Below are 14,796 nucleotides of genomic sequence, written 5' to 3'. Positions count from 1 at the left end.
TATTGTAATGTAGTACTTTAACAGTGTGTGGGGCTGTACTGCAGTCCTGCTCAGGTTATAAGGTTACGTGTTATAATGCTGTAATCTATTGTGTACTATGATTCAGGACACGCTGTGACTGTATGGATTACTGCCAGCTCTCAGCTCATTATCTACTGTCACCTCAGCACCTCAGACGCCCGTCTACCACCGGACTTCACCTGAACTGACCACAGCCGAGAGTACTGACTACAGGTCATCCATACAGAACCCTAAACTCACACTGTTATATCTAATTTAACTATTTGCTACGTACATGAATTATTTACGTTATTGTATAACTATTAATATGTAGTAAATTTTGGAAATTTGAGCACATGAGGAAGACTTAAATCAAGCAGAAATCATTTTAAATTTGGACATAAGAATCAGAATAACTTGCTTATTTTTGTCCAAATTACTAAAGTAATTTTTACTAAGGTAATAATTCGAAGTAAGACTAAGCAAGATAATTATTCCTTAAATAAGCAAAATAATCTAACACTTACACAATGCTTAGTGAGACAAAAAGTCTTATCAGGAAAAAAAAAAAAAGATTTTGCCTTAAAATGAGAAAATTTCACTTGCTAAGAATTTTTTGGCTGCCCTTGGTAAACTTGCAGATTATATATTACATAGGCTGTAAAACGGAGCATCGTTATCTGAGGTGCTAACAATATGATTGTAAATTTATTATGCTTTGTCAGTTTGTCTAGAGGGGTATTAAAAAGTAAGACTTTTTCATTTTTGCAGTGGTAAAAAAAAAGTGGCAAAATTTATTAAACTGGCAAAAAAAACCCTTTCATTTTGGTTTAGCCCACAATCTTTGATCTTGGTGCATCACTACAATCAATATAACCAATCAAATTGAATAACAAGACAGATTTGTCTTGAAATAGTTACATTTCTGGGCAGTGGCTCTGTAGCAGAACCACTGATTTAAAACCACTGGTCTACAGTATTATCATATAATAAATCCAGTAGCCGATTCTCAGTAGGTCTCCTCCATTCTTGTGTTCTTGTAATTCTATTCTTTATGTTCTTGTTATTGAGAAACACTGTTGTTGTTTAGGTCAGAATGCTTGTAAAAGTGTAAAATCTCTGATCATCTAGACTCAGGAGGTTCAGGGGCTGGAGAGGCGTTATGAAGACCAGACTGAATATCTGTGGCCTATAAAACAGTGTGTGCTCCCGTGACATCACTATAGTAATACCTGCCTGCCTGTCTGCAGGATTATGACTCATAAATCTAAAACAGCATCCAGATTCATCAGATTAGCCGCAGGTTGAAAGTCCTTCATGGTGATCTATGGGTACAGCGCTGACTGAAGTGTACTGAATATTTGGCAACCGAAATTATTTAACTAAAAATATCACAACCAACTGGGACCGTTTTTTTATATATATTCAAGATACATTATTTACAGCATCTGTAACTGACTGATTCAGTTCATTACAGATAGCAGTACATGAACTGGTAAATAATTTTTTTTAAGTTTGTAAATACAGATATCCTTTTATCCAGAATCATATTGTATCAACTGAAAATAAGAAATATACTGTGATACGATGTGATCAATTTTGGCCATGTTATACAGCCCTATTTGTTTGGTTTTAGTTATTGGTTTCAGTGCAATCCTGTTATGAGACACACAGAACACACACACACACACACACACACACACACGCACACAAAGAAATAATCACACCAGTTATTAATTTCCATAAACTTTTATAATAGGATTTTGATCTAACAGGTAAACACAGCGTTGTCAATGTCATGGCTTTTCTGTCTCTTAAATACTCTCCGTTCTATAAAGAAACTGTAACTGTAAAAATATTTAATTATAACTAATTAAAAGATCTGTGGGGGTGGGGTTGGGTAGATAAGAGGGGGGCAGATGGTCTGTAGGTTGTTATGTAACCGGCAGGGGGTGTGGTCGGGGGTCTGGAAAGGACTGGCCGAGTCCCAGTTGGGCTTCACCGTGATGATGGGGCGGTGTTACCGTTTCCATTCAGCGCAAACCTGAAAAATACACAAAAAAAGAGTATCAGTTATTATTTGGATTAATAATTTATTAAAAATATTTAATCTATGATTTGTCCTTTTTTACATCAAATAAATAAAAGTAACTATGTAACTTTTACTTGAGTAGAATTTTAGCAAAGTAAAGGTACTTTTACTTAATTACAATTTTTCAGTACTTTTTCCATCTCTGGTGCTGCATTAGTGATGCTGGACAATGCCAGTAGTAATGATGGGAGGAGGCAGGAGCTGTGTTCTCTGGATTGATGGAGCTTCATGCAATACTTATGGATAGAATGAGGTGGGAAGTTGGGGGACGTTCTTTATAAAAGCCTCACCTGCACACTCTCTCCATCACATGTGTGACCAGCAGGTCTGAGATGCCGGGGCAGGACTCCTCTGCCAGGTTAAAGGCGTTCTCCAATTCCTCTATGGCCCCCATTCCTCCTCCACTCGCCCGCCGCTTCTCCTTTAACTGCAGGATACACATTAATTCATTAATTTTTTTTTTTTTTTTTTCAAACTCATCAATTGATCTGGACCAGTGAAACTTTCATAACTACAGGTTATGAAAGCAAATTAAGTTCTAAGCTGAGATGTTTATAATAAAGTAAAAAAACGTTCCCTCTATACAATTAATCATGCATTCTTTATTCTAGCGCCCCACATTGGCTTTATCTCCCCTTAAACCTACCAGCATATACTAGTATTTTATTGAACACCACTAATATAAATATATTAAATTGCATTTTACATTTCTTACATTCATTCATTTATTTACATTTAAATATCCACTATTTTTTTTTCTTAGAAAGAACAAGTGCGTTTAATTGCTTAATCAGTTATTTATAGAACATTGTTGTGAATAATCTGATTAAATGTTTTAATCGATTGACACTACGAGATAAAACATGAAATATGTTGGGTTTTTAATTGTCTGCATTAAAATAAACACTGAAGTTTTTTAGCTGTGTAAAATCTACTGGATGTAGATGTTTGTGTATGTAGTGAATGCTTTACATACAGTGATGGAGAGAGAAGTTTACCTCTCTGAAGATTGGTGAGACGAGTACAGTCAGACACTGAGACCTGGGCTGCCTCTTCACCTCAGCGGCCTGCAGACAGAAAACAACAGCCTCCTCACTTCATTTATTAATGCCTCAACAGAACAAGCCTAGCATGCTCTTCAGTCTTTAAATCCTTTTATTTTAATGGCTAATAATTGTTGTATAATTACTTTAGACCCAATCCAGTAACAACAACAACAGACTATATAGTAGTGATCTCAAAAAAATAGAATATCATTGAGAAGTTACTATATTTTAGTATATTGATCTGTTTTAAGCATTTATTTATTTTATTGTTGGTGATTTTGGCTTATAGCCAATGAAAGCTCAGTGGATCAACACCAGCAGATGACATCTCTCCAAACCATCACTGATTGGTGGAAACTTCACACTAGACCTCGAGCAGTTTGGACTGTGAGGCTCTCCACTCTTCCTCCAGACTATGCTCCCTTGATTTACAAATGAAATGTAAAATTTACTGATGATCAGTGATGGTTTGGAGAGACATGTCATCTGCTGGTGTTGATCCACTGTGTTTTATCATCAAGTCTAAAGTCAGTGCAGTTTTGTTTTCCCACAAAATCTTACAGCACTTCATGCTGAACCTCTGCTGAGGGAACTTTTATGGAGATGTGGATTTCATTTTCGAGCAGGATTTGGCACACTGCCCACACTGCCACACTGAATTTTGGGGTTTCATTGCCTGCAAGTTTCACATTTTGAACTGAATTGCTAAAATAAAGTAACCTTTCAATTATACTCTATTTTTTTATGCACTATTGATATATACACTGTTCTGTGAAAAGGTATTTCCCCCTACATCATCATACCTACATGTGTTTATATTTCATTTATTTAAAAAATGCCCACTAAATCCAATAACTTGGCAGAAACAACTGCAAACAAGCTTCCAATAACTAGTAATGAGTCTTTTACATCTCTGTGGAGGAATTATATTCCACTCTTCTTTACAGAATTGTTTTTAATCAGGCACATTGAAGGATTTCCTGCATGAACCTCCTGTTTAAGATCATGCACAGCATCTCAATCAGACCTTGACTAGGCTTGACTTCAAAACTTTCATTTTTTTTTTTTTTTAAGCCATTCAGAGGTGGAACTGCTGGTGTGTTTGTCAAGGTCCTGAAGCAGACCTATCCCACTACCACCACCATGTTTTACATTCAGTATGATGTTCTTTCTATTAAATTATGTGTTGTAACAGGACACACATCTTCCAAAAACTTAAACTTTTGTCTCATCAGGCCACAACATATTTTTGTCACCCCCCCTCAAAGGGCATCTGGTTGGTATGTGCCTCACCTCTGAGTCTGTGTTTGGATATCCTTTCTGGAGCTTGGACATTGAGCTGGGTCTGACGGTGGGGAAGGTCCATATGGGGCACTGATCTCGCTCATCTCCGTCTCCGTCCCTGCAGACATCAGAAACCAGTGAGACAGAATACATAATACACAGTGAGACAGAGTGACCGTCCATATACAATAAAGCTCTGATACTAATGCTACTCTGATAGTCTGTATAGTAATAACTAAAGACTGCTGTATAAAAAGTCTCTCAGAGGCTTCTTTTGGGTAGTGTACCTCTTGGTGAGAGATTGCTGACTGCTAGACATGCCTCTAAGATGACTTAAAGACATTTCGCTCAGCTGACAGACTTTAATAGGACTGAGAGAATCAAGATGGTCATTTTGACCAATTGTCAGACTGGCACTATTGCCTTTGTTTTAAGTGGTGTTGTGAATAAGAAACCTGGACTGCTACAGACTGGAACCCAATTATCTTTAGCAATGAGTTCTGTTTGCGATTTGAAGACTGTCAGGTTTGGGTATAGAGGCCTTAAAGTGAGGGCTTTAATCTTTCCTGTGCTGTGGTGCAACACACTGCCCCAACGGCTGGTGGGATGATCTCGGGGGCCATCAGATACGACAGTCAGTCACTCCTAGTAGTGATACGAGGGGCACTAAAAGCTAAGCGATATCTGCCGGACCGTATCTAGGTGCCCTACAGCGTACTAGAGCCTCCTTTCAATTACAGTACTGTTTCCCCAAATAAACTTTCTCCCCAAATCTTTCACTCGAATACTGTAATCGCTCTGGATGGACAGATGGAGGGACAGATAGACGTACATGTCGGAATCGTCAGAGCTGGACTCCTCTCCGTGGCCTTCAGACTTCCAGCGGCGGTAGCGGTCGATGAGCTCTGTCAGGTAGGACGTTTTCTTGGTGTAGCGTGTGATGAACTTGTGCTTCAGAAGCTCCTTAGCTGTGGGTCTCTGAGGAGGAGAACAGCCATCAAACACAGGAAATGTACAGAAGAGGTTTAAACCCACCCATTCAGCCTCCAGCGAAGGTTTAACCCCTTAAATTCAGTCTACAAGCAGTTTAGTCCCACCCATTCAGCCTCCAGCAAAGGTTTAACCCCTTAAATTCAGTCTACAAGCAGTTTATCCCCACCCTTTCAGCCTCCAGCAGAGGTTTAAACCCTGCATTCTGCCTACAAACAGTTTAGCCCCAGCCTGTCAACCCCTAGCAGAAGAGTAACTCCTCCCATTCAGCTTACAGCACAATATCTTGTACTGTTTTTGTCTGTAAAAAAATAATACTTACAAATCGAGGGTCCTTATTAAGACACGCCTCCACAAACTCTTTAAAGGGTTTGCTATAGGAGCCTTCCAGTGTGGGGGGCGGGTTTTTAGGGATGAGGAATAACACACGCATGGGGTGCAGGTCCGAGTTCGGCGGCTCTCCTTTAGCCAACTCAATCGCTGTGATTCCCAAAGACCAGATATCCGCCTACAAACAACAAGAATATAATGAGTCCATCATAAATCACTGTCCAGTGTAAACTGAAGCATTAGAGCTCAACACGCTTGGAGGAGAACACTAACTGTTAACTCTGTTGCACCAGCTAACAAAAACCCTTTACTCGCTTTAATCGCTTTGATGATTGCGATAAACAATATTGTCATCCATTAATGACTTTTTATGCCTTCTTAAAAATTATTATGTACTTAATCATTATTGATAATTACACAATTTTAAAGAGCAATGAACTTACAATTATTAAGAAAAAAATAAGAGGCTTTTCTAATTTTGCTATTTATAGGTTTATGTTTGAGTAAAATGAACATTGTTGTTTTATTCTATAAAATAAAGACAACATTTCTCCCAAATTCCAAATAAAAATATTGTCATTTAGATCATTTATTTGCAAAAAAATGAGAAACAGCTGAAATAACAAATAAAGATGCAGAGCTTTCAGACCTCAAATAAGGCAAAGAAAACAAGTTAATATTCATAAAGTTTTAAGAGTTCAGAAATCAATATTCATGCATCTTGCCATCATGTTCTCCTCCACCAGTCTTACACACTGCTTTTGGATAACTCTATGTCACTCCTGTTCAGTTTGGTTTGATGGCTTGTGATCATGAGTCTTCCTCTTGATTATATTCCAGAGGTTTTCAATTTGGTAACATCAAACCCATCATTTTTAAGTGGTCTCTTACAGTTAAAGTCAGTCCACCCTCCAACTGAACTGTAAACCCACCTTAAAATCATACGCTGACTGTTTAATAACCTCTGGAGCCATCCAGAACGGGGTTCCAACAAACGTGTTCCTCTTTATCTGTGTGTCCGTCAGCTGACCCGCCACCCCAAAATCTGCCAGCTTCACATCACCCTGCTCAGACAGCAACACGTTCGCAGCTGTGGGAGACAGACACACACACACACACACACAAATACACGCGAAATGTAAAATAGAACAGTATGAAAATAACCTTCATAACTGGCTAGAACTGGTGTGAATAATATATGTCCTGTGCTGACCAGCATCACAATGGGAGTGATAAGGGCTGAGAGCGCCGCCTACTGACTCCACCCAGAGAGAGAATGGCTAATTGTGCTCTCTCAGGGCGTTTTCACACCTGTAGTTTGTTTCTCTGGTCCGAATCAGTTGATGAGTTCGTTTACTTGGAGCGTTTTCTCCCTCTGTTTAGTCTGGTTTCACACAGGCATAAATGTAAACGCACCAAAATGCGCACCAATAAACACGCAAGCAGGCTGTGTCCTGTGATTGGTCAGAGCATGGTCTGGCGTGGAAGTAAATATACATATACAATAATATATCAGTTTAGACTGCGTCTTATCAGCCGTTTAGCTCAAATAAATGTACTATATTTAAAAGCTGGGTCGGATCAAGACCGGATCACGTTCTCACCACAAGCGAACCGCTCCAGAGTTCGTTTGGTACCGGACCGAGATCACCTCCTCTAGCTGGCCTCGGTCCGGTTCTTTTGATCCGCACCCGAGTGCGATTACTGTTTTTACATCTGCTCAATCGAACCGCACTAAATTACAAACAGACCAGATTTCGTTTTAACCAGACCAAATAGTGCTGGTGTGAAAACGCCCTCAGACTCCAGCTGCTGATGGAGAAGCAGCATAATGACCCAGACTTTTAACTGGCGATCCTCCAATTATAGTAACTTTAGCACTTTAGTCTGCTGAATCCTGGCAAATGCTGAGTTAATGTGGGTGGAATTCCTGGAGGTACAATGGAGAAGTGTAAGTGTGTGTGTGTGTGTGTGTGTTTCCAGGTCAGTCACCTTTAATGTCACGGTGAATCTTCCGTTCTGAGTGTAAATATTCCAGACCCTTCAGGATTTCTCTTAATATAGTAGCGATATAGGTCTCCTCCAGTGGTCCCGGGCGAAGCTGCAGGGAGAGAAGAGCAGCAGCAGAAGATACAGGAGGTCAGTGGCCAATCACAGCTCTTATTATAAACCCACTGTACACAGAAATTCTTAATAGAAACACAAATACTTACAAGGTCTAAAGCAGAGCCTCCACCCAAATACTCCATAATGATCCACAGTTTAGTTCCCTGTAAACATACCACACAATAGGAGAACACTGAATCATCATATGTTATCTTACTGATTGTTCTTCTTAGGATGCAAGTTTTTTAATAGTGGGTATTTTAATGTAAATAAAAGAATGAATGTAAGAAATGTAGAATGCAGTTTTATTTATATTAGTGGTGTAAATTAAAATCATCTTAGCTTGGTTGTAAAAATTCTGATTAGTGTACACTGTCCCTTTAAAAACACGAAACTTGCTCATTATTCATAGTTTTTTTCTGAAATCAAGGGGATTAAAAATACTTTATTCTGCTTTTGTTGGAGTAACTGTCTTTACTGTCCAGAGAAAACATTCTACTAGATTCTGGAACATTGCTGTGAGGATTTGATTGCACTCAGTGACAAGAGTGTTAAGGCTGGTTCAAAGCTACTGTGTACACAAAGGTGGACAGACAACTGCTGTCCCATGACTTGTGGCATGTCAGAGTAGTAGCCTATAGTTTACAGAATATGGTAACAGGGCTAGGACTTAGGCTGGGCAACACTGCTAAATTTTCCCAAATTGATTTTAATTACGGTTCAATACTGATTAGGGATGCTCCAAAGTGGGAATACTGTGCCGATGCAGGTATCCGATATTTTATTGTTGATGATTGTGGTTTACAGACAAGGAAAAAAAATAAATCAGTATCTCAGAAAATTTGAATATTATATAAGAACAATTGGTTGTTTTGGTAGCGTGGGCAGTGTGCCAAATCCTGCTGGAAAATGAAATAAAAAGTTATCAGCAGAGGTTCAGCATGAAGTGCTGTAAGATTTAGTGGGAAAACAAAACTGCACTGACTTTAGACTTGATAATAAAACACAGTGGATCAACACCAGCAGATCACATGTCTCTCCAAACCATCACTGATTGGTGGAAACTTCACTCTAGACCTCGAGCAGTTTGGGCTGTGAGTCTCTCCACTCTTCCTCCAGACTCTGATCTCTTGATTTACAAATGAAATGTAAAATTTACTGATGATCAGTGATGGTTTGGAGAGACATGTCATCTGCTGGTGTTGATCCACTGTGTTTTATTGTCAAGTTTAAAGTCACATCTCACATCTCTCTCTGGACATGTAGTGTACAGTACATTAGCCTCTTAGCGTCCAGGTCAGGCGTGTGTTACCTTCAGGTAAGAGCCGTAGTATTTGGTGACGAAGGGGCTGTCACACTGGCTCAGCACGGTGATCTCCTGCTGGATGTCCTCGATCTCATCCTCAGCCTCCTCCAGGTCTATGATTTTGATGGCCACAACCTCTTTAGTGCGGTTATTAATGCCTTTATAGACCTCTCCGAACGAGCCTTTCCCGATGCGCTCCTGCTTCGTAAAATACTCCTCTGGGTCGAGCCGGGCGTTCTAAACGAAAACAAAGACACACAGAATACACACACATTCTAAAATAGATATACTTTAAACCTTCTCTACAGTTAGGATACCTCAATAACCAAGGATATTTAATTATCAGGACAAGGGGTGTGCCTTATTGTATCGTATACAATAATCACCAACATTTTTGAATATCGTGAACGATATTATCCCCTGAAATATCGTGCCATATCACCCACCCCTAATTATCACATCAGGGTAATACTTTTTTTTTTTTTTTTTTTTTTTTTTTTTTTACTGTTTTTAGCAAAAGAATGTCCAGTATCATTTATTTCACTTTAATCCTGGATATATGGAGATACTAATAATAATGCACTCCATATACTGTATCATGACATTCTGGAGGATTACAAATCTGTTACAAATCTGATAAAATCCTTGTATTTTTTTATCTCTGTTATCTCAGTGCCATATTATATCAGATGCAATAATAAAAGTACCTTTTTTATTTTGTTGCAGTAGTGTATCATTTTTTTAATTCAGTTTTTTTTGTCTTATCACAAAAATACCATGAAATATCGTGATGTTACTTTAGAGGCTTATCGCCCACCCCTAATCTGGACATTTTGTCCTCATTCGAACAATACTGCAAGATGGCAAAAAATATAACTAAAAACACACAAGTAAGTAACATTCGGGAACATGCTCATTATTCATATTTTATTCTAAAATCAAGGGTATTAAAAAGAGTTTATCCTGGTTTTGTTGGAGTAACTGTCTCTACTGTCTAGAGAAAACATTCTACTGGATTCTGGAACATTGCTGTCAAAAATTTAATTAATTGAGTGACATAAGTGTTAAGGTAATCGGGCTACGGCTGGGTATCACTGCTGATTTTTCAAACTAATTTAATTACCCACTCAGTTTCTTTGACATTTGACATATGCCTCAGTTTCATCAAATGATGTTCATGTTCTGCTTAATTTTTTTTTTTACTTTAACATCACAATTGTAACTCTTTTTTGAATAAAGTAATGAGGTGTATTAGAGGATGGACATCCACACATGGTTTATAGAGTTAAAATAATGATGTGACAGGACTCTCTAATTAATCTTGTAGATTAATAGTCCCCAACCTGATCCTGAAGGCACTGGTGTTATCCTGGCTTTGACACACCCACTTTAACCCAGTAAGTATAGGTTAAGGAGTGTCGAGCACCTTTTTGTGCTTTCCTTTCTTTTAAAACAGACGACTCAATCAACCCATAATTAACCCATAAACAGGTCCATACTTAGTTAAAAGGTGTGTGTTAAAAATAACAAGGGAAATATTTACAAGACCGCAGCATGTTTCAGCATTTTAACCGGATAAAGGGTTAAAAAAGACCCCTATAAAGAGTCCCGTCCTGCATGTTTTATTATTTTTCTACTCTAAGAGCCCAATTTTAAGCTTATAAAGAGCTAACGAATGAAGTAAAGATGAGGCATATTAAGAGTAGAAGCATCACTTCACTAGGTTTATAGTGTTACAGTTGGAATGATACAGTAGAAAAAAGTAATATCTGGAGGATAGGACTGTGCAACACTGAAATGAGAAATAAACTGCAGATTTCCAAGCTCACGTCTTATAGATCAGTGGTCCTGGTGTTTCCCTTTTATCTGTTTTAACCCAGTAAGGAGGGGTTAATGGGTGTCGAGCACATTTTAATGTTTTCCTTGCTTAAATTAACTCATTAACAAGTCTATACTTAGTTAAAATTGGTGTCAAAGCAGGAGAAACATCGGAGCCATTAGAACCAATGTTGGGTACCAAAGAGCTACAAGACTGTTGATGGGTAATTTGCAGTATTTTTTTGGATCTATATTTTGTTTAGATCTCCAATCTCTCCAGTCTTGCAGATCGCTGGTCCCCAACCCTGGTCCTGAAGAAGAACCCAATAAGGACGTGTTAATTAGTTTCCAGAACATTCTAATTAACCCATTAACCCTGTCCTTACTGGGTTAAAGTGGGTGGGTCAATGCCAGGGTCTCAAGGACCAAGGCTGGAGAACAAAGATTTCGCAATGCACAGACCTGACCTGCATATTTTTGTGTTTTATTGTCCTATTGTCCAAATTTTAACCATATAAAGGGGTTTAGAATCAAGGTTAAAGTGGTTAAACTGAGTGGAAAACAAAGTGGGTGTGTCAAAGCAAGGTGAAGCACAAAGACCTGCAGACAATAGAGCCTCAAGAACCACGGTTGAATACCAGAGAACTATGAAATTGGAGATGGGAAATATATTTAGATTTCCAATCTTCTTCCAAGCTTATCATTAGTCCTTAACCCTGGTTCTTAAGGCCCTGATGTTTTCATTTCTTTGACACGCCCACTTTAACCCAGTAAAGACGTGTTAATGGGTGTCCAGTACTTTTCAAAGGTTTCTTTGCTTAAAGAAAAGATCACTCAACAAAGTAACCCAATAACAAGTCTATACTCAGTTAAAATGGGTGTGTCAATGAAGGAGGAACAACAGGATCTTTAGACCTACAGTTGAGTACCAAAGAGCTATGAGATTGAAAATGAGAAATATGCAGTATATTCTTTGGATCTATGTTAGTGGGTGTCAGCACATTTCAATTCTTTCCTTGCTTCAAGTAAAAAAAATCACCCATCTAATTAACCCATTACAGCCTATACTAAGTTAAAGTGGGTGTGTCACAAACACCAAGGCCTCCAGAACCAGGGTTGGATACCGAAGAGCTATGAGAGTGGAGATGGGAAATATATGAACAGTCTTGTCTTGCATATTTTATTATTTATCTACTCTAACATCCCAATTTAACCTTATAAAGAGTTTATAAATGAAGTGATGAGGCATATTAGAGAAAAAGACCTCAATATACTGGTTTATATGGTTAAAATATGGATGTTACAGGACTGGCCAACATTAAAATAAGGAATCTACTGCAGATTTCCAATCTCCCATCTTGTAGCTCATTGTTCCCCAACCCTGGTCCTGAAGGCCCTAGTGTTTCCCTTTCTTTGTGACAACCGTTTTAATCCAGTAAAGACATGTTAATGTGTGTCCAGAACATCCCTGTCCTTACTGGGTTAAAGTGGGTGTGTCAATGCCAGTGTCTCCAGGACAATGTTTGGAGAACAAATATTCAGTATGGCACAGACCTGACCTGTATATTTTGTATGTTTTATTGAACATATTTATTAAACATTCCAATTTTAACCCTATAAAGGGCTTTGGAATCGACGGTTAAACTGGTTAAACTGAGAGGGAAACAAAGTGGGTGTGTCAAAGCAAGGTAAAGCACAAAGACCTGCAGGAAACAGGGCCTCCAGGAGCAGGGTTAAAAAACAATGATCTACAGAACTAGAGATGGTAAAGATTTAGTGTTGGAAAATCCTGTCCTCTATATTTTATTATTCTTCTAGCCTAACATCCCAATTTTACCACTATAAAGAGTTTGGGAATGTGATAATGATCTCAATAAAACAGGTGTGTTAGATCAGGTGTGTTATGCATGAGACAGGACCGTGAATGTGACCCACAGCACTGAAGATACCATTTTAACATTTTTATTAACAATTAAACCCAAAATCTTTATAAAAAACAGCCCTGTTTTCACGCTGTGAGCACGGGAGGGCAGCGGGCGATGGAGGAGCCGAGCCCGGCTCCGCCTGCACCCACCCCGGTGTTCCGTCGATTTGTGATACCCATCCCTATGTGCTACTCAGCAGCTCTGCGCATGCGCAACCAATATTAAAGCTTTTTTAAAGCCTTTTTTTATAATAATTCTGTGTTTCTTGGCTGCGTCCTACAATGTTAACTGGCTGTTACGTTATTTGTAAGTGTTACACATTTACACAAGTGTAAATGGCAAATTAAATGAATTAAAATATATATTTATTTTGAAACAATTAATCACATCAGTTACCTTACCCTGATGATAAATGTAATTTAGTGCATCTAGTTAACTTAATATCCTACCCAGACCTCTCCAGTGAGCCTATGGGAATAGCATAGCTTCTGTTATGCATATATAAGCAGCTTTAACTATAAGCACACACTAGCAAATCTGGGGTAGCGCGTTTTGACACGGTAGCACAAATCGGCAGAACACCGGCTAGACAGCAGCACAAAGCCCCTGCAGCTTCACCTGGTTCTGGATATCTCGGAGGTGCGCCATCCCGTCCGCGGCCTGGAGCAGGGCAGATCCAGCCCTTTCACAGCCCAGAACAGGCGAATAATCCGGATTTTACTGCGTTAAAGTCCAGATCTGCGCTCCTCCAGCTGTTCAGATCACACTGTACTCAGCCCGCCGTGCTCTCGGCCTCCGATCCCCGCACACACCGCCCGAATCCCCGCGACACTCCCGCTCAGGTGTCGGTCAGCTCCATGTAGTTTAAAGCACGTTTACCATCAAACCCAGCGCGCTGTCTGCGCGCGCTAATGTCATTTATTCCTTATCAAAACGATCCTTTTCATTTAGCGCTTCTGCGGGATGGACGAAAATAATAGCATCCGCTGCGCATGCGCGGGCCGTCGTGTCGTGCGCACGGGGATGGTAGGAATTGTAGTTTGAACTCTAGTTGAAATTGTAGTTTAACGGGGTTTTTAGGATTATTACTGCTTTTTTATTTGCTCTGTCTTTTTTTTTCTTTAATCCAACCTTAATTTATTTATTTAATTCATGAATCTGTCAATTAATACATTTTATGAAAATGACAAATAAAAAATCAACATATATGTGGGTGTGTAATTTAACCCGCTTAACAAAACTGCAAAAATCCACAACCCACATCAGAGCTCATTCATAGTAATTTTGAACCATTTAAAACAACTGTATTTGTATGAAAAACAGTGTTTGTATGAAATATAAACGAACTATGTTGCAACACAAAATACATGCATGTAATATTGATATTGACTAAATGAATAAATAATATGATAAATCCCTGTCTTGGGGAACTGTCCCATAGTGTATAATAATCTTAAATGCTCAGAAAATGAAACTGCCTGTTTAATTTTAAGGCATAAAATAGAGATTTATGGGTCCTTTAATGTGTTCTGTAACAGTGAACGTCCTGCTAATTCGGATTAAACTGTTCCTGTCGGTGCAGGTTAAACATAGACAGGTGAGGGTAATCCTGCAGCAAAGCATGAATGAGCTGTGATCCAACTGTAGCACAGGGTCAGCAGCACTACTGTGCACTTACAAACTGTACTTTTAGCCTGGCCAGCTCGTACTGTTAGTTACAGATGATGCAACTACCTCCAACATGTTTGGAAGCTGTACTTTAGCCTGCCTAACTCTCACTGTAAATTATTGATGAAACATCCTCCACTAGGTGTATGACATATCTTACTGTATGCAAAAATATCACAAATATGTTAAAATATCATATCGCAAAAATACTCTGAAATATTGGGATAATAT

At 38.8% G+C, this 14,796-nt stretch overlaps 1 protein-coding gene across 1 annotated transcript; it reads right to left on the bottom strand.

Annotated features, from left to right (window-relative positions):
- Positions 1-1,730: 1,730 nt before the first annotated feature.
- Positions 1,731-13,904, bottom strand: stk25b (serine/threonine kinase 25b). Its single transcript, XM_022671210.2, has 11 exons — positions 13,516-13,904; positions 9,161-9,391; positions 7,956-8,012; positions 7,735-7,843; positions 6,675-6,832; positions 5,735-5,920; positions 5,255-5,400; positions 4,432-4,540; positions 3,091-3,159; positions 2,383-2,519; positions 1,731-2,044 (listed from the first exon to the last, which is right to left on the bottom strand). The coding sequence occupies exons 1-11, from the start codon at positions 13,543-13,545 to the stop codon at positions 1,999-2,001; spliced, it is 1,278 nt and encodes a 425-aa protein (XP_022526931.1). The 5' UTR covers positions 13,546-13,904; the 3' UTR covers positions 1,731-1,998.
- Between the last annotated feature and the right edge of the window lie 892 nt (positions 13,905-14,796).

The sequence above is a fragment of the Astyanax mexicanus genome, chromosome 18, assembly GCF_023375975.1.
Source record: "Astyanax mexicanus isolate ESR-SI-001 chromosome 18, AstMex3_surface, whole genome shotgun sequence".
Lineage (NCBI taxonomy): Eukaryota > Metazoa > Chordata > Actinopteri > Characiformes > Acestrorhamphidae > Astyanax > Astyanax mexicanus.
Note: the sequence above shows the minus strand (reverse complement) of the source record. Positions and strands in the feature narration are given on the sequence as shown.

What these genes read in the sequence shown, in the direction of transcription:
- stk25b (XM_022671210.2), bottom strand. Translation starts at nt 13,545, where the DNA reads ATGGCGCACCTCCGAGATATCCAGAACCAG. An exon ending in GAGGCTCTGCTTTAGACCTT is followed by an intron (nt 7,844 to 7,955) that starts GTAAGTATTTGT and finishes CTCTCCCTGCAG; the next exon opens with CTTCGCCCGGGACCACTGGA. An exon ending in ATCCAAACACAGACTCAGAG is followed by an intron (nt 3,160 to 4,431) that starts GTGAGGCACATA and finishes TTCTGTCTGCAG; the next exon opens with GCCGCTGAGGTGAAGAGGCA.